This window comes from Schistocerca nitens, chromosome 7 (genome assembly GCF_023898315.1).
Source record: "Schistocerca nitens isolate TAMUIC-IGC-003100 chromosome 7, iqSchNite1.1, whole genome shotgun sequence".
Lineage (NCBI taxonomy): Eukaryota > Metazoa > Arthropoda > Insecta > Orthoptera > Acrididae > Schistocerca > Schistocerca nitens.
In genome coordinates this window covers 423,774,633-423,795,824 of record NC_064620.1, presented here as the reverse complement: position 1 = coordinate 423,795,824, position 21,192 = coordinate 423,774,633, and the positions used below count along the sequence as shown (strand labels likewise).

Sequence of the window (21,192 nt, the reverse complement as noted above, 5' to 3'; positions counted from 1 at the left end):
ACAAACTTTTAGTTGCACTGATGATGTATATCATTTACCGTGTGGCCAAATTACGTGTACAGCTCAGACACATAGTGAATTTCAAGAAAGAGACACAGATTTTCAAGAACAAAATAGGCACTTTCACTTTCTGGTCCCACTATGGCGCATTATCCATTTGGATGCCTTAAAACTTCAGATATGGAACCTTGTCCAGTGTAGGCTCATTGATATCCATTCTAGCCGTCGCCAATCATTTTTATTTATTTGTATTAGCATAACATGAGTTTGTGTAAAATTTAAGGTTAAGTTGTTTGCTGTGAAACGGTTCTAAGTGTGTTACACTATCCTGCTGCTTTGTCTAGTGTGGATACATTTGGGCCCTGTATCAGTAGTCATCAGCAAACACGAAAGCTTTTGAAGAGTCCTTCAGTGTTTTGGGTAAACTGTTTATGTAGATCAACAGCAGGAACAGGCTGAGCACTTAACCTTGTGGGACACCGTATTTAATGTTCCCCAATCCCAGTTTAATCATACACCTGTCATATCAGTTTTCTGTTGCTAAATTATTCCATCCATTCAAGAGGAGTGATCGTAACACCACACTATTTTATTTTCTGTCATAGAATTTTACAAGCTGTACAATCAAAGGCCTCAGTAAGTTCAAGGAACTGCCAATGGGATAATTTTTCTTCTTTAGTTCTGCCAGAACTGATTTCCTGAGATAATACGTCGCTTTCATAATAGAGAAACCTGCATGGTAGACGAACTGTCGTATGAAACCTTCACAAAAAAGAGAAAATTATTATGGTACTTTACTCTATGACAGCACTTTCGTCTGCTGGCAACTGACCAAGTACCATCACCAGGCCATTCCCTGGCACAGTCGTCAAACTTGCTAGGGCAAGTGGGCGTGTCATATACTCAATAAACAGACTGAGATCTCATAGAGAAGGGAGACTGATTTACAGTTAGAGGTCACTTGCTCATCTTCACCAGGTACATGACCAAAGAGGGGGGGAGGAGGTTCCAGGGGTTACGACCGCCCCCTCCCCTCTCCCATCAACTAAATGATATTACACACTTTCTAGTTGCCATGTGGTGCAATTTAAAGATACGAGGGCCGATCAAAACGTCTCCGTTTTAGGGAGTTGCTGCTGCGTATATGCAACGTAGTGCGACTTCGAAGCGGGTATATAAGCAAGGTATTAGTGTGGCATTCGTGTGTTTCCGACGTGCTTGCGGTAAATGCGGAAAGGTGAACTATGACGACGTTATTACCAAATGCGCCCAAACAGGACGAACATGCTGTTATTATTTTCTTGGGTGCCGAAAAACAAATACTGCTAGACATCCATAGGAGAGTGAAGAATAGAATGAGTACGGGTCTGCATGTCTGCCGAAATGCAGTTTTGTGAAATAGCGCAACAAGGTAACGCAAAAGTTACATCAACTGAAGTGGGAGACACCATAGCGCCCACCCTATAGCCTTGATCTCTTCCCATGCGATTAGCACGCCTTCAGTCTCTATTAAAAAGGCCTTTTTGAGTGTACGGCGATTTCCGTCGGACGAGGGTGTACAGGAAGCAGTTATGGACCTCTTCGCGCTTCAAAACAGTGTTTTGCCAAACCATATCTTAAACCTATCGATATATCGATAGCACTATCGGCTATCACCTGTCCCTGCTGTAGCCAATACTAGCTATTTATTATACATTGTTGGGCTTACTTGAGTTCGGCTGTTGTTTTGTTGGTCACTTCAGTTCGTACGTTCAGCTGAATTTAATGTAAGTGCTGCAGTTTATTGTTTTTATGTTATGTGCTGTTCTGATTGTTTGAATTATTCAGAAGCTTATAACAAGAAGGAAAAGAAAAACTGACTTACTACAAACAGCTAGCCGTACACAAAAACATAGGAAGTATATCACTTACAAGTTGAAATCGGAATCTTCAGTTATCCATAGTTATGTATCCATGTTGTTGTTGTTGTTCTGGTCTTCAGTCCTGAGACTGGTTTGATGCAGCTCTCCATGCTACTCTATCCCGTGCAAGCTTCTTCATCTCCCAGTACCTACTGCAGCCTACATCCTTCTGAATCTGCTTACTGCATTCATCTTTTGTCGCTTCTCTACGAGTTTTACCCTCCACAGTCCCCTCCTTGGCGATCTCTTGATGTCCCAGAATGTGCCCTACCAACCAATCCCTTCTTTTAATCCGGTTGTGCCGCAAATTCCTTTTCCCCCCATTCTGTTGAGTACCTCCTTGTTAGTTATGTGGTCTACCTTTCTAATCTTCAGCAGTCTTCTGTAGCATCCTATTCGAAAAGCTTCTATTCTCTTCTTGTTTACCATCCATGTTTCACTTCCACACATGGCCACACTCCATACAAATACTTTCAGAAAATACTTCCTGACTCTTAAATCTGTACTCGACGTTAACAAATTTCTCTTCTGCAAAAAACGCTTTTCTTGCTGTTGCCAGTCTCCATTTTATATCCTCCCTACTTCGACCATCATCAGTTATTTTGCTTCCCAACTAGCAAAAATCATTTACTACATTAAGTGTCTCATCCTTTAATCTAATTCCCTCAGCATTATCTGATTTAATTCGACTACATTCCATTATCCTCATTTTGCTTTTGTTGATGTTCATCTTTTATCTTCCTTTCAAGATACTGTCCATTCCATTCAATTGATCCTCCAAGTCCTTTGCTGTCTCTGACAGAATTACAATGTCATCAGCAGACCTTTTCTCCCTGGATTTCAATTCCTATTCCAAATTTTTCTTTTGTTTCTTTTACTGGTTACACAACGTTCAGATTGAATAACGTTGGGAATGGACTACAACTGTGTCTCACTCCTTTCTCAACCACTACTTCCATTTCATGCCTCTCGACTCTTATAACTGCCATCTGGTTACTTTGCAAGTTGTGAATAGCCTTTTGCTCCCTGTATTTTACCCCTGCTACCCACAGAACTTCAAAGAGAGTATGCCAGTCAACATTGTCAAAACCTTTCTCTAAGTCTACATATGCTATAAACATACTTTTACTTTCCTTAACCCATTCTCTGTGAGAAGTTGTAAGGTCAGTATTGCCACGCATGTTCCTACAGTTATCCAGAATCCAAACTGTCCTTCCCCGAGTTCAGCTTCTACCAGTTTTTCATTCTTCTGTAAAGAATTCGTGTTAATATTTTAAAACCATGTCTTATTAAACTAGTAGTTGGGTAATATTCACACCTGCCAGTATCTGCTTTCTTTGGAACTGGAATTATTGTATTCTTCTTGAAGTATGATAGTATTTCACCTGTCTCCTCCATCTTGCTCACCACGTGGGAAAGTTTTGTCATGGCTTACTCTCCCAAGACTAGGAGTAGTTCTAAAGGATTGTCATATACTCCCAGAGCCTTGTTTCAACTTAGGTCCTTCAGTGTTCTGTCAAATTCTTCATGCAGTATTGTATCTCCCATCTCATCTTCATCTACATGCATTTCTCTCCATGTACTCCTTCCACCTGTCAGCTTTCCCTTCTATGTTTATGACTACTTTTCCATCTCAGCTCTTAATATTCATACAAGTGGTCCCATTTTCTCCAAAGGCTTCTTTAATTTTCTTGTAAGAGGTATCTAACTTACCATAGTCATATATGCTTCTAAATCATTACGTTTGTTCTCTAGTCATTCTGCACTTCCAGTTTCAGCCTTTAGATGTTTGTATTCCCTTTTGTCTGCTTCATTTACTGTATTTTTGTATTTTCTTTTTTCATGATTTAAATTCAGCATCTTATGTGTTACCCAAGGATTTCTGCCAACCCTTGTATTTTTACCTGTTTGATCATTTGCTGCCTTCACTATTTCATCTCTCTAAGCTACCCATTCTACTACTACTGTATTTCATTCCCCTATTTTTGTCAATCATTCCCTAAGGCTGCCTCTGTAATTCTCAACAACCTCTGGTTCTTTCAGTTTGTGCCAGCACCATCTCCGTAATTTCCTACCTTTTTCTAATTTCTTCAGTTTTAATCTACAGTCCATAACCAATAAATCTCTGTCTTATTGCTATATAATCAGTCCGAAACCTTCCGGTGTCTCATCTCTTCCATGTATGTGCAACCTTGCTTCATGATTCTTAAACCAAGTGTTAGTGATGGGTAAATTATACTCTATGCCAAATTCTACCAGTTGGCTTCCTCTTTCATTTCTTTCCCCAGTCCATATTCATCTACTATCTTTCCTTAACTCACCCTTTTCGTACTGTCAAACTCCAGTCCTCCATGTCTACTAAATTTTTGTCTCCCATAACTATGTGAATAATTCATACATTTTTCAGTCTCTTCATCGTCTATGGAGCTAGTTGGCACATAAACTTGTACTACTGTGGTGACTGTGAGCTTGATGTCTATCCTGGGTACAGGGTCATTCCATGTCAAGTCACCCAGGCCTTGACACCAACCTTGTCAGATTTTGATGAAACTTGGTACAATTACTTCTTTTATCATCCTGAAAGCACTTGTACAATTTTTTTGCTCTATCTCTTATAGTTTTTTTTGTAAATTTTTAAAGTTTTTAGATTTGGCGTTGTTTCAGCAGTCGGAAATCGTAACTTAAACGTGTCCTCACAACTAAAAAAATTTGTATATTAAAGAATAGTCAAGATATCAGTATGAAATTTTGGAATAAGTTTGTGTATTATATCTAAATGTTAAAAAATTACCATAAAGATATAATAAAATCTTCCAAATGAAAAAAAAATTTTACAAGTTTTCTTTTTTTTTTCTTCTTCTTTTTTACGGATGTTTAGTTTTATAAAAACTGCAATATCTAGAGTCTCAGACCTGATAGAAAGCTCAAATTTGTTTTAAAATACTCTTAATTGTATAGGCTATTAGATAAAAGAAAAATTATGTTGGCTTTTTAACCTGTTTAATAGTTATCTATTTTTTAAAATAATATTAATTATATTTTCAAAATAAAAAGTACCAAGTGACTTAGACACCGAAAATAAGTTTTTGTCTTCTTGGAGTAGCAATGTACGCTTGGATTTTGTTTTGTTACTCCTGTGTTTTGAAGTAAAAAATTATTACAGTGTTAAATAGTGCTTGGATAGTATTTTATTAAGTTTATTCGAACTTTCTGTAAGTACTGTTACTTAGTTTACAGAGATTCTTTTCCAATATCCTATAAAAGTAACCAGAACAGTAATAAGACCAAAAATGAAATCAGTATGTCACATATTCAAACCTGTAGCTTAGGGTTATTTAAAAAATCTGACTGTTTCCAAACAACCTACACACCTTCAAAAAGTTTACAACCGGTATCCGAATTGAGTGAGGAAGAAAAAGATTTGATCCACTTACGATCTGGAATTAATCTGTTTGAATTTAAGAATATATGTTCACACCGTAGCTACTACTTTTTAAATGTTTTTGAAAAGTATCAAACAACATGTGTAGACCCCCAAAAAATAACACAAAAAGCCCATCAAAAAATCGTTGAGTAGTGTAGGCTTGGATCTTTCTAAACAATTACTGATAAAAAATATTAGCATAAAACCTGGACAAAAGCTTTGTTCAACATGCTGTAACTTTTGTGAGGAAAAATTAAGAGTTGAAGTCAATGAAAGTGAAACAGATGATGAAGTTGTGGTTGAATTAGAATCATTGGAATCCAGAAATGAATCCCTCGTACAAACAAACATTGCTCTTGATAATTTAGGTTTAACACCGATAAAGCTTCATGGCTTGTCAGAACAAAGTAAAGGGTCCTATTTTAAAAGGAAGGTTAGCAGTATTGAAAAGACTGCAAAAAAGGCGGTTTCAAAGCATTAAAATATGATGCACCAAGTTCTGATGATGAGGAAGAAGATACAAGTGTGGTTGAGAAAGCAAAGGATTTTGATGTAATGATTTCTCTTATGAAAGAGAAGATTTCATCTGTTGGGAGGTCTAGAAAAATCCAGATTCTGACCTTGGCTCCAGATTCTTGGAGTCGAAATAAAGTGATGAAAGAATTTAATGTAAGTGAGTACATGGTACGACAAGCCCGAAAGCTAAAATCTGAAAAGTTTATTTTGGAAACACCTGGTCCAAAAAAAAAGGTAAAACTCTTTCTGAAAATACAGTAAGACTTGTAACAGATTTTTATGAAAAGGATGAAAGTTCCAGAGTGCTACCTGGAACAAAAAACAAAGTAAGTGTTCAAAGAAATGTGTACATGCAAAAAAAGACTCATTTTGTGTAACTTGAGAGAACTCTATTATTCTTTCAGATGAGAGAATCCCGAGGTAGAAGTAGGATTTTCAAAATTTTGTTTCTTGAGACCTAAATGGTGTATCCTTGTTGGTGCTGCAGGCACACACACTGTATGTGTATGCAGTATCCACCAGAATGTTAAACTACTACTGGATGCTGTGAAAATTGAAGAATCTTATAAAGACCTAATTAAGATGCTTGTGTGCAACACGGAAAACCAAAACTGCATGCTACATCATTGCGACAGCTGTCCTGCAAATACTGCACTAACTGAGTACTTAACTGGAAAACTAAGTGAAGATTATGATTTAGAAGAAGAAATTGTAATCAGTCAGTGGGTTAACACAGACAGGGCAGAAATGATCAAACAGTCTATCAGTGTTGAAGACTACATTTCTTTATTGGTTAGGTCATTAGAAAAGCTCACCTCGCACTCGTTTATAGCAAAATCCCAATCAGCAGCTTTTAAAAGATTGAAAGAAGACCCACCACCCAAAACAGCAATTATTGTGATGGATTTCAGTGAAAATTATTCCTTTGTTATACAAAATGAGATCCAAAGTTACCACTGGAATAGAGGTGGTTGTACGCTATACCCAGTTGGAGTTTTTCTAAGAAATGAGGAAAACAATGTTTTTGTTTCCAACCACTGTTTTATTAGTGATGACCAAGAACATGGCACTGGTTTTGTTAACTTTGTACAAAAAGAAATTACAAAGTGGCGGTCATTACATCATACTGACATTGACTCAGTTCACTACTTTACAGATGGTTGTGCTGGGCAGTACAAAAATAGAAACAGTTTTAAAAATTTGATTGAACACTTGAGAAACTTTAATTTGAAGGCCCAACACTCTTTTTTTGCAAAAAGTCATGGGAAGTCAATTTGTGATGGCCTAGGAGGAACTATTAAAAGAATTTTAAGGAAAGCCAGTCTACAGCTTTCAGACGAAGAACAAATAATGACAGCAATCGATGTGTACAAGTTTTGTGAAAAAATATTGAAAACATTCATTTTCATCTTATTGACAAAAAAGAAGCTGATTTGCTATGGTTAAAACTAGAAAAACGTTTTTCAGCAACCCGAACCATTCCTAGAACAAGAAGTTTTCATAACTTCAAATCACTTCCAACAAACAACCTTGAAATTAGAAGGACTACAGATAGTGTAAAACCCTCCTTAGTCTTTTCTTTCCATTCTTCTTCTGATTGGGTTCGTGTTGAACCATCCATAAATAGCTATGTGGCTGCAAATTATGATGGTAACTGGTACTTTGGACTGGTAAAAACAATATTCAATGATGAAGAAGATGCAGAAATTCTATTTCGACATCCTTCAGGACCAGCTGCATCATTTTATTGGTCTGAAAGAGAAGATTCTTGCATAGTGCCTTTGGAGCACAAAGTCTGTGTAGTAGACGCACCTCAATCAAGCGGCACTGGAAGACTGTATTACTTCAAAAAAGACTGTATCAAAAGAACTGAAAGCTCCTGGATGAAGTGGAAAAACAGTTTGAATCAGCATTAATGTAAAGACAAAATTACTCAAAAAATTCAATGTTTCAAGAAATCAGTTGGGTTATACATAAGTGTCGTAAGTACACTATCTTTGTACATAATTCTAATTTAATCTAATATAATTAATTAACATGTTAAAAAGCCATCATTATTTTTGTTTTGTCAAGTAGCCTATATGTTTAAGAGTAAATTAAAACAAATTTGAGCATTCTATCAGGTCTGAGACTCTAGATATTGCAATTCTTACAAAACAAAACATCCATTAAAAAAAAGAAAAATTCATAGAAAATATTAATATATTTTAATAGTATCATTTTTATCTTCAAATATGTATAATAAATAAACTTGCTGCAAAAATTCATGATGTTATCTAAAAGAGTTTTTAAGATAAGCAATTTTAAAGTTTTGAATACAAATTAAATTTACCATTTCTGAAGGTTCGGAAAACGCAAAACATAAAAACTTTAAAAATTTATAAAAAAAACTATAAGAGATGCAGCAAAAAAAAGTTGCAGGTGTTGTCAGGATGGTATTAGAACCATTTGAGCCAAATTTCATGAAAATCTAAGGAGGTGGGTGCAAAATTTATTTTTTATTGGGTGATTTGATATGGTATGACCCTACAATAATGTGTTCACTACGCTTTTCGTAGTAACTTATCCACATTCCTATTTTCGTATTCTTTATTAAACCTACTCCAGCAAACTGCTATTTGAATTTGTGTTTATAACCCTTATTCAACTGACCAGAAGTCCAGTTCCCCTTGCCATCAAACTTTGCCAATTCCCACCATATCTAACTTTAACTTGTCCATTTCCTTTTTTATATTTTAACCTACCTGCCCAATTTATTAAGGGATCTAACATTTCACACTCTAACCCGAAGAATGCCAGATCTGTTTCTCCCGATGACCACATCCTCCTGAGAAGTCCCCACTCAGAGATGTAAATGAGCGACTTTTCACCTCGGGAATATTGTAGTTGAAATTAATGCATATGAATCAATGTTAAGATCCAAAAACTGTAGCTCATAATATTCGTGTATTCCATTTTCTTTTATAAGCAAATCATCTGCCCCAGTCATCTCAAATAGTAACTGACACTAATGAAACCCCTTCTCAATAAAGGCTACTGTCTTACAGTTGATAATTTCTACATATCTGCATTACTAGCATATCGCCTTATTACTAAGAAACTGATATATATGGTATTGTATGACCTTCTAGGAAGATGTGCCACCCAACTTTCACAGTAAGAAACTGAAGAAGGGAGGTATTGTTGCTTTTGAGAGGCGTAAAGCTACAGAAGTGAGATGGAACGACTAGTGTCATGTGTCCATTTTGAGTGCTACCCACAATGTTGAAATGAAAAATGTAAATGAAAATGGTAAACAGATAATAAAACCAACAGCAGTCATGTCATATAACAACACTATGGGATAAAGTTGGCCAACATATAGTAGACATTCCAGCAACATGGAAAAGAGGATAAAAATACACCAAAAGATATTTTTCCATCTACTTGAACTGGCTCTCAGGAATTTTCATGTGGCAATGATTGAGAAGATCACAGCCAAATACCACAGGAAAGAATTCTCTTCTTAATTAGCTGTCATCCATCCATGATCACCAATCCTATTCATACAACTGACTGTCATTTCCCACCTTTCGTCCCAGCTACTGGTAAGAAGCAGAATCCTACCAGAATATGTGGGATGTGAATGCGAAGAAAAGTAAGAGGGAATCATGATGTATGTGTGAAAATTGTGATGTAGCCCCATGTATTGTACTATGCTTCAAAGCCTATCACCCAGCCATGAATCTATGAAAGATGTTGCATTAGTGTAATTTTTATTGTTTATCATAAACACTACAAAGAGTTTTGAAAGGGATTCAACTGAAATATTCTGTTTTAAGACATTTTATTCTATGTAGAGTTATTTTTTAAGAGCAATGAGTAGACTTGGAGTTTTAATATAACCTTTCTTAAACGTTCTCTAATTGCTCTTCAAGTGAATAGTTCATCAAACTACTGTTTAGAATAACATATAATCATAATAAAGTTTAAAATTCAGCAACAAAAGAATTGGAAATTTTTGTACACACTTTTATCGAAAAACAGTAAATGGAAGAGGTTAATATAACAATAATTTGATGGGTTCTGTGACAACTGCAGTCTGTAATAATGATATTCAGTACACCTTTGGTGTGGCAAATATGCCCTTGGGTTCCTTTGAATTGAAGGTAAAGCCCAATCACATAGTGCTCTCATGGTGGATGAATACCTGTAGTTGAAAATACAAAAGACACTTTAGACCAAAGGTTTACACCTCTCACACCACCAACATGGATGACTTCAGACCACCTCAGTGTGTTTGTCAGGTTGAGGGAGGAATTTTTGTAGGACACGCTGCTTGATCTGATCCACCATTTAGGGAGCCACTGTTCATCCTGTCTTGCCATGCAATTGCATCTTGTCCTGCACTGAAGTCAAATATCCCAGTGGTGAAGAGGTGCATTATGATAGCCTTGGTGTGTCTCCAATTTCCTGTACACCCTGTACCCACGTCACTGCATCATGTGTCATAATGTTGTCAGGTACCTTTCAGTAGTGATGTTATTGAAGTGAGACATTTCATGGGTCTTGAGGATCTGTTATCTTATGGGTGTGGGTATATGTTGTAAATATGTTTTATATTTGTGCAGTTGGAGTAACAGGTCTATGAATTAATGTTTACTTGTTTTGACAGGAACAACAACTGTATCAATCACAGTGAAAGATGTGAATGACACACCACCAGAATTTTCTAAACTGGAATGGTTTGTGGAAGTGGATGAGACGGATGGGGATAATATCCCAAGAAAGCCTATTCTTACTGTAACTGTTCGTGATCAGGATGAATCCAACACGTTTCAGTTTAAGGTAAAGTTTTTCTTCTTGTTTCGATCTTCTACTACAATGTAGTGTAAATTTTCATTTGTTTCTTCAGTCTAATTTCTCAATATGATTATTACACTAAGATTAATGCCTCTTTGTTACACTTTTACAGCCCAAAGAGATACAAGTTGCATTTGGATTTGTCAGATTATCTTTCACTGCTGCTTCAAGTTGTGTTCTTCCCAACTATTAGTTCTAGTTACAGTACTTCCATCGGTTTCTTTTCTTGATTATGTTTAATGATGTAATTGCATATAGTATAGTTCATCAGCAATGACCATAAGAACTTTCATAATACCAAATATGTGAATCTAACATTTTGAGACTTACAAGAATAGCTGTCATTTCCTTTAAAGTGAAAATGGAAATTAATGCAACAAAATACAATTGAAACTCATACAGAGGTATAAAGAATAGCTGTCTCTTATAACCAGTAATAACACAATAAATATATCACTGTGAAATGTAGAATTCTGATGGAAATCACAACTCCATTGACATACTAAGCGTAGTTAATGTTAAAGTCCAAGTTCCAATATAGCAGCCAGATTCTAAGTCCAGAACCCAGCCCAATCAATATCAAACAGTAAGTCCAACACAGTGTTGCACATCCGAGTTGTGGAGTGGAACTGAGCATGATGAGAACTGGTTTGAAGCCATCACTAGCTGTGTTAAATAAATCTCCATAGTTAATGGAGCCGGCAGCTGTGGCCACTGTATATTCTGGGCACCCAATCACTGAGTGTTGTTGTTGTTGTGGTCTTCAGTCCTGAGACTGGTTTGATGCAGCTCTCCATGCTACTCTATCCTGTGCAAGCATCTTAATTTCCCAATATGTACTGCAGCATACATCCTTCTGAATCTGTTTATTGTATTCATCTCTTGGTCTCCCTCTACGATTTTTACCCTCCACGCTGCCCTCCAATACTAAATTGGTGATACCTTGATGCCTCAGAACATGCCCTACCAACCGATCCCTTCTTCTTGTCAAGTTGTGCCACAAACTCCTCTTCTCCCCAATCCTATTCAGTACTTCCTCATTAATTACGTGATCTACCCATCTAATCTTCAGCATTCTTCTGTAGCACCACATTTCAAAGGCTACTATTCTCTTCTTGTCCAAACTATTTATCATCCATGTTTCACTCCAATACATGGCTACACTCCATACGAATACTTTCAGAAACGACTTCCTGACATTTAAATCTATACTCGATGTTAACAAATTTCTCTTCTTCAGAAACACTTTCCTTGCCATTGCCAGTCTACATTTTATATCCTCTCTACTTTGAGCATCATCAGTTACTTTGCTCCCCAAATAGCAAAACTCCTTCACTACTTTAAGTGTCTCACTTCCTAATCTAATTCCCTTAGCATCACCCGACTTAATTCGACTACATTCCATTAGCCTCATTTTGCTTTTGTTGATGTTCATCTTATATCCTCCCTTCAAGACACTGTCCATTCCATTCAACTGCTTTTCCAAGTCCTTTGCTGTCTCTGACAGAATTACAATGTCATCGGCGAACCTTAAAGTTTTTATTTCTTCTCCATGGATTTTAATACCTACTCCAAATTTTTCTTTTGTTTCCTTTACTGCTTGCTCAGTATACAGATTGAATAACATCGGGGAGAGGCTACAACCCTGTCTCACTCCCTTCCCAACCACTGCTTCCCTTTCATGTCCCTCGACTCTTATAACTGCCATCTGGTTTCTGTACAAATTGTAAATAGCCTTTCGCTCCCTGTATTTCACCCCTGCCACCTTCAGAATTTGAAAGAGGTTATTCCAGTCAACATTGTCAAAAGCTTTCTCCAAGTCTACAAATGCTAGAAATGTAGGTTTGCCTTTTCTTAATCTAACTTCTAAGATAAGTCGTAGGGTCAGTATTGCCTCACGTGTTCCCATATTTCTACGGAATCCAAACTGATCTTCCCCGAGGTCGGCTTCTACCAGTTTTTCCATTCATGTGTACAGAATTCGCATTAGTATTTTGCACCCGTGACTTATTAAACTGACAGTTCGGTAATTTTCACATCTGTCAACACCTGCTTTCTTTGGGATTGGAATTATTATATTCTTCTTGAAGTCTGAGGGTATTTCGCCTGGCTCATACATTTTGCTCACCAGATGGTAGAGTTTTGTCAGGACTGGCTCTCCCAAGGCCGTCAGTAGTTCCAATGGAATGTTGTCTACTCCTGGGGCCTTGTTTCGACTCAGGTCTTTCAATGCTATGTCAAACTCTTCACGAAGTATCTTATCTCCCATTTCATCTTCATCTACATCCTCTTCCATTTCCATAATATTGTCCCTCTATATACTCCTTCCACATTTCTGCTTTCCCTTCTTTGCTTAGAACTGGGTTTCCATCTGAGTCCTTGATATTCATACAAGTGGTTCTCTTTTCTCCAAAGGTCTCTTTAATTTTCCTGTAGGCAGTATCTATCTTACCCCTAGTGAGATAAGCCTCTACATCCTTACATTTGTCCTCTAGCCATGCCTGCTTAGCCATTTTGCACTTCCTGTTGATCTCATTTTTGAGACGTTTGTATTCCTTTTTGCTTGCTTCATTTACTGCATTTTTATGTTTTCTCCTTTCATCAATTAAATTCAGTATTTCTTCTGTCACCCAAGGATTTCTACTAGCCCTAATCTTTTTACCTACTTGATCCTCTGCTGCCTTCACCACTTCTTCGCTCAAAGCTATCCATTCTTCTTCTACTGTATTTCTTTCCCCCATTCTTGACAATTGTTCCTTATGCTCTTCCTGAAACTCTCTACAACCTCTGGTTCTTTCAGTTTATCCAGGTCCCATCTCCTCAAATTCCCACCTTTTTGAAGTTTCTTTAGTTTTAATCTACAGTTTATAACCAATATATTGTGGTCAGAGTCCACGTCTGCCCCTGGAAATGTCTTACAATTTAAAACCTGGTTCCTAAATCTCAGTCTTACCATTATATAATCTATCTGAAACCTGTCAGTATCTCCAGGCTTCTTCCATGTATACAACCTCCTTTTATGATTCTTGAACCAAGTGTTAGCTATGTTTAAGTTGTGCTCTGTGCAAAATTCTACCAGGTGGCTTCCTCTTTCATTTCTTACCCCCAATCCATATTCACCTACTACGTTTCCTTCTCCTCCTTTTCCTACCATCGAATTCCAGTCACCCATGACTATTAAATTTTCGTCTCCCTTTACTATCTGAATAATTTCTTTTATCTCATCATACATTTCTTCAATTTCTTCGTCATCTGCAGAGCTAGTTGGCATATAGACTTGTACTACTGTTGCAGGCATGGTCTTCGTGTCTATCTTGGCCACAATAATGCATTCACTATGTTGTTTGTAGTAGCTTACCTGAACTCCTATTTTTTATTCATTATTAAACCTACTCCTGCATTACCCCTATTTGATTTTGTATTTATAACCCTGTATTCACCTGACCAAAAGTCTTGTTCCTCCTGCCACCGAACTTCGTTAATTCCCACTATATCTAACTTTAACCTATCCATTTCCCTTTTTAAATTTTCTAATCTACCTGCCCGATTAAGGGATCTGACATTCCACACTCTGATCCGTAGAATGTCAGTTTTCTTTCTCCTGATAATGACGTCCTGGGGGACTATTTTACCTCCGGAATATTTTACCCAAGAGGACACCATCATCATTTATCCATACAGTAAAGCTGCATGCCCTCGGGAAAAATTACGGCCGCTGTTTCCCCTTGCTTTCAGCCGTTCGCAGTACCAGCACAGCAAGGCCGTTTTGGTTAATGTTACAAGGCCAGCTCAGTCAATCATCCAGACTGTTGCCCCTGCAACTACTGAAAAGGCTGCTGCCCCTCTTCAGGAACCATAAGTTTGTCTGGCCTCTCAACAGATACCCCTCCGTTGTGGTTGCACCTACGGTACAGCTATCTGTGTAGCTGAGGCACACAAGCCTCCCCACCAACGGCAAGGTCTATGGTTCATGGGGGTTCACTGAGTGTTATGGGTGGCCAATCACTGTGATTTGAAGCACACATGTGCCAAGGCAGCCTGCGATGTTAGACAGAGGGCCACACGTGGAGAAGTGCAGCCAACGATGCGTTTCTCAGCCGTGTGTAATGGAGCACACCACTGCTTGATGCAGAGACTTAATAATGGTGGATACCACACCCCTCCCCCCCCCCCTTCCCTGAGGAAGTGGGGAAACATGTGCTGCAAATGGACACCACGTCCAGGTCGTCCTCCTCCAAGTCCTCAGCGGTATTGGTTACTCGGGGCACAGGAGCATGCTGATGAAAATGCCCTGGCCAGGGGTGAAGGTTGTATGGTGAGTCTGGTGTTACCCTCACTGGGTGACTTGGTGTAGGATAGGAACTAGGTGACTGGTAATGGTGGTGTGGAGAGGGGGATGGAAAAAACTGTTGGGAAACTAGTGGAGGATCAAGTTGATTGGCATGTCACAGAACCTGCACCCTGAAGACCTTCCGTCCCCAGTGCTAGATTATTGTTTCTGGAATCCAGGTTGGTTGCCGGCCAAATTCTTTCACCCACACCGAGGTCCCAGTGCGTAACTTGGAAGCAGGCAGTGTTGGTGCTGGCTATGGCATCAGGATGAGAAATCTTAAGAGGGTCCAGGGCTGCTATCTGTTGAGAAGTTCCACACGACTTTTGTCTCTGATTCGAGGGGGGGGGGGGGGGGGGGGACCACTAACTGCTCAGAAAAAAAGTTAAAAAAGTTCGTGATGCATTGGTGGAGTGATTGTGGAGATATTTCTTCATCTGCATTTTGAAAGTGCAGATCATCCTCTCAGCTTCTCCATTAGAGTGTGGATGGAAGGGGAGCATTGGAATGTGGTGAATACCATGCTGGACACAGAAACCACAAAACTCCTCGCTATGGAATTGTGGACTGTTGTCAGTTATGAGCACTTCCGGCAGACCTTCAGTCAGAAAATTTTTTTTCTAGGGTTGTGATGGTGTTGGTGGTAGACGTGATGTTGCATCGGACAACGTACAGAAATCTGGAATAAGCATCAACCACTCTCAAGAACAAGGCATTAAGCACTGGTCCGGCGAAATCAATGTGTACCCAGTCCCAAGGGTTAGCACATGGTTGCCAAGAAGCAAATGAATGTTGTGAGGCTGCCTGCTGGCTTTGGCAGGATGGACATGTTTGATTGACCCCTTTAATCTCCTGGTTGATGCCAGTAAGTAAACCTGTGAACCAGAAATTTAGTTTGAGATACCCCCTGTGACCTTGGTACAATAGTTGCAAGACGTGCTGACAAAGAGAGTAAGGAATGACTACTCATGGATGTCCCTGATCGGAAATAAGCAGAATGACTCCATCGATTAACATGAGCCGATGTAGGGCATTGAATAACTGACCGAATGCTGTGAAAGCCTTTTGATGTTGTAGTTTGGGCCATCCATGAAGTATGTGACTCTGAACTTGTTGGAGTACCTCATCATTACCGGTAGCATCTGAGACCCAGGAGCTGGTAATGGGAAAAGAATCTATGTGGTTTATGCTTTTCATTGATGTGAAAACACAGAATTTCATCTCTGTCAAACTCTGGATAGGACCCCCATGGAAGGCAGGAGAGGGCATCAGCATTGGTGTGTTCAGTCGTGTTGCGGAAATTAATCTCATACTGGTAGTATGCCAAAAATAAAGACCAGTGCTGGAGGTGGTGAGTAGTCCTGTCTGGAATCTTGGCTGCTGGACTGAATAAGGGATCAGCAGTTTATGGTTGGTGACGAGGTGAAACTTTGTGCCATATACAAATACATGGAATTTCTTTAATGCAAAGATGATGGCCATTGCTTCTTTTATATTTGGGAGTACATGCGTTGGGCGTCAGTCAATGTTTTCGATGCACATAGCCATCCACCTCCCTGTGTGCCAGGACTGCTCTGATGCCTGTATCAGATGCATCCGTTGCAATAAATATCTACTCTGTAGGATCAAAATGTGAGAGGCACAGGTCCTTCAACAACTGGGATTTCAATCTGTGGAAGGCATGCTTGCAGGCTCGTTTCCACTGGAAAGGCACCTCTTTTTTTTTGCATAACTGGGACAAGGGAGCGGTTTCTGTTGCTGCTGCAGGTAAGAACTTTTGATGATATGATATCTTCCCCAGAAAGGAACAAAGTTGTTTAAGCATTGTCAGTCTAGGAAGTTTCATTATGGCTTCGACTTGATTATCCAGAGGACGAAAGTTTGTGCTGGAAATGATGTGGCTGAAGTACTCAATCTCAGGGTGAAAAAAAACAACATTTTTCTTTTCTGAATTTTAGGCCAGCCTCCCTTAAGACGCTGAATAAAGATTTCAGAGTGCAAGGGTGTTCCTCCATGGTTCTCCCTGTTACAGTGATGTCATCTAAATAGTTAGTCCATCCATCCACTTTGAGTACTAATTGTTCCAAAAACAGTTGATGAATTGTGGGGGCACTTGCTATACCAAACAGGCGTTTCAAATGATAAAGCTTGTGTGGTATGTTAAGTGTAAGAAACTGTTGAGATTCTGTATCAAGGGGAAATTGGAAGTATGCATCCACGAAATTTGTATTAGAAAAGCAGTTTCCACCTTTCAATTATGACAGTATTCTTCCTGCTTCAGAATAGAATATGTTTCAGTCTCTGACTGGGCATTGACAATTACTTTAAAATTGCTGCACAGGCAGATCTTCTTCAATGGCTATTGCACTGTGACTCATGTGGCATCCCATAGACTAGAAGGAGTAGATTCTTGAAATACAATTGCAATTATGCGATCCAACTCTTTCTTTATTTGGTCTCTGAAACTAACAAAACAGCACGGTCTCGAAAGTACCAAGGCTGAGCATTATGTTTCTGTGCAATGTGTGCCTCAAAGTCCTCTGTGGTGCTGAGTTCTGGGGTGAATAGGTCCTCATAATTCTGGCGAAGCATCTCTATGTCCAAGTACAGAACATCTTCGAACACCAAATTCACAGAATCGTATATTGAAATTCCAAATTTCTGAAAAGAGCCAAGTCCAAACAAGTTCTCAGCAGAATCACTGTTAACAACTAAGAAGGTAATGTGGCAGGTGACATTATGATATGTCATTGGCAGTTTGACCTGACCACATACTGGGATGGTATGTTTATTATATGCCGTTATACATCTCTTTGTTTCTTGCAAGGGAGGAGCCCCAGGTTTCAAATAGGTGTTACAATTTAGAATGCTCATGGCTGCATCACTGTCTGCTTGTAATTGAACTGGTTTCTCTGCAATTTGCACTTTATGGAGAGTTTATTGGAGGTCTCTTGATAGTCTATAGTGGCTACAGATTAATATCCATCTGTTGGGCAGGAGGCTGTCTGGCCTGATGGAACTTACAACAGACAGAAACTAAATGGCCAGTAGCAGAACAGTTTTGGCAACAGGCCCATCAGTCATGGTAGTCTTCACACTGATGTTTTTTAAAAAATCTGGACATGACGGCAATCATTTTGGTTCCCAATACCTTTTTAATCAGCTCAAACAGAGTGGAGGACATTGGTGGTTATTGGTACGGCATCTCGCCTGTACTGTTTGTACATCCAAATCACCACTAGCGTGGCCATTGGCTACTTGCTCGGGTGTGTTTACATTAATGGCTGCTATGTCAATCCATGACTCCAGTTTCTTGCATGCTGCTCAGGTCACTTCAAAGATTTGTGCTAAGTCCAAAACTTTGTTTAATGACAGGTCTTTGAGTTGAAGTGCCTCAAGCTGGAAATCCCTGTTTGGAGTACACCAGATGAACATTTCTTTTGTATAGGACTCCTTACTTTTAGGGGTAACAATTGTCTAAAGCCTCATCAAAGGAAGGAAAAGTCAGCACTTGGTGTGTTACTTGATTTTGCAGTAAGCTTTGAAGAAGTGGTTGGAGGGTGTTTAGTAGCAGCATCTGGCTCCCTTCCGGCTGATGAATAACTTGCGTGATTAGAGCTGCCAGTGTAGATGGTTGCTATCTCATCGCCATTTTATTGTATAATAATCAGGAATAACACAACAAATACATCACTGTTCTACAGTTTATTTATACAACACTAATACAAGTAATTCTGTTACCAAGCACTAAGTTGTAGATGAACACTTTATGGAAAATTATATGAATTGATGGTGGTTACACCAACCTCCATGAAGTACAACTGAAATGCAGAATTCCAGCATAAATCACAAGCTCGTTGACATATTGAGCCTAGTGAACGTTGAAGTCCAAGTTCCAAATGACATTCGGGTTCTAAGTCCAGAGCACAGCCCAATCAACATCAAACAGCAGATCCACCACAGTATAGAACTTCCGAGTTGTGGAGTGGAGCATAGCACAATGAGAACTGGCTTGAAGGCATCAGTAGTAGTGTTAAATAAGGCTCCATAGTTAATGGAGCCAGTGGCTGGGGCTGCTGTATATTCTGAGTGGCCAGTCACTGAGTTTTATAGGTGACCAATCACTGTGGTTTGAAGTGCACATGCACGAAGGTAGCCTGCGGTGCTAAACAGTGGGCCCCAATGGAGAAGTGCAGCCAATGATGCGTTTCTCAGCTGGGTATAATGGAGCGTGCTGTTGCTCAGTGCATAGATTTAATAGTCTTGGATACCACACTGTCTTAACAATACCAAGGTATACATGTATGAGCAAAATCACAGTTTAATCTTACTTTGTTTAAACAATGATAAAATAAACTTACATAATATGAGCTAAAGCACTGTTTAGTTAAAAAGTAAGGAAATAAACTTTCATTGTATCACAATGTTGCCACAGGCAGATGTGTTACCCCACAGTAATTACCCACTCGAAGCCTCAAACAGCGCATTTGCATCAGATTCCAACCAATCAATCTCTTATTCAGTTACCATTTAGCTAGTAGACAGCTGCCTTGTTATGGGACTGTACTGCTAGCTCATAATCTGGGGTCATTTTCTTGCATGAATAGTAAATTTTTTCTCACCTGAGCCAGATGAGAAAAAATTTACTATCCGTGCTGTTTATTTTATATTACTGCTGCTCACTTGGATGTATGACAACACAATTTATCTCTGTGTTAGCTGAAGCAGTAATGAAGAATCATGTGTGGGCTCACAGTTGTGAAACAACAATGAGATGGTGGAAAACAATTTCATTTGTGGTTGACACACTCTATACATAGACATGCCCACATGAGGATTAATAAATTATGAGACAAAATTGCTCATCAGTACTTACTTTCAGAAATGAAATATTGAATTTTGTTGACAGACACATATGAAAGCACATACGCCGTGCTAGCCTTTTGAACTGGTGGTTTCTTCTTCTAGGAGGAGGGTGGTATGGTTTGACTTAAGTTAAAGAATGTTAAAATGAGAGGACAGGTCGCTTAGAAAGGCCAACCCATAGTGGTCCCATATTCTGGGGCTTGAGTAATCTGTGACAGTACATTTACTCTTATTCAACCTTCTGCAACCCATCACCCCCCCCCCCCCTCCATGGCCACCTCCGCCACCACCACCTTCCTCCATAAGGAAGAAACTACCAGTTATCAGCCACAGTTTGAAACTTGCAGTAATATTTATGAATGTTACTGCAACATTCATAAATATAATACTAGGAGGAGAAATTCTTTACACTATACATGACTAAGCATTAATGTGGCACATAAAGGAATGGGTATTCAACCATAAAAATCTTTGACCACCTGCCCAGTGATGTAAAGAATTTAATAGATAATTCTTATAATCCCACTGGATGTATTAATGGATCAGTTCATATAATTACACATTCTGCTGCCAAGGTCACTAGATGTGGTGCAGAATGATACGTCTCCCAGTGTCAGGTTACACAGGTAGACAACAGCTGCAGATTTAAGGGCTGTCATGAACCATCTCAGCCTCTCATGCCAGCTCTCTATGTCCACTACATGCTTTTTGATGGACTTATTTACCAGTTTACAATAAGTACCTTGTGATACTCGGCTGTTTGCTGGATATCGATTTGGACTCTGCGATTCCCACCAGTCAACATGTGGTTTACACATGGACATATCCATTCTTCTGATGCAATGAGGTCTCCATACTCCATTTTGTCACATGTTGTGGCTACAGCAAGTGCACCAATGGCTTGTGTGTGCACTGAGATAGTGGTTCTTATTAGGGTGCTTCACAGCCTGCTAAAGTTACAGTATTCTCAAGCATTAACACTTTGAGCTACTATGTAAATCTCCAGAGGCATTTTAATAGTCAAGAGGTATCCACCTCTACAAGTCTTTTGTTTTGTTTAGTTCAAGAAAGAGAGAAACTATTGCTTTCTGTGATTTATTTGTACTTAATTTGTGTTCAGTTAAGTATATTGGGGATGAAGCAGACATACAACAGTGGCAATGAAGGTTGTTTGGAGCTACAGCCCACTCCATTACAGAATATGACTTATAAGACCACTTGCCAAATGTTAGAACCATGACGGACACTGATTTTTCTGAGCTCTAGAAACAATAGCTCAGTCAGCAGAATGAGCTCATACAGAAGCTGAAAAA

At 38.9% G+C, this 21,192-nt stretch overlaps 1 protein-coding gene across 1 annotated transcript in view; it reads left to right on the top strand.

The window, feature by feature from the left end:
* LOC126195669 (putative neural-cadherin 2) overlaps positions 1 to 21,192 on the top strand; it is a 119,957-nt gene that overhangs the window by 81,970 nt on the left and 16,795 nt on the right. The window contains exon 7 of the mRNA XM_049934295.1: positions 10,496 to 10,668. Within this exon, the coding sequence (XP_049790252.1) occupies positions 10,496 to 10,668 (173 nt within the window). The remainder of the gene's footprint in view (positions 1 to 10,495; positions 10,669 to 21,192) is intronic.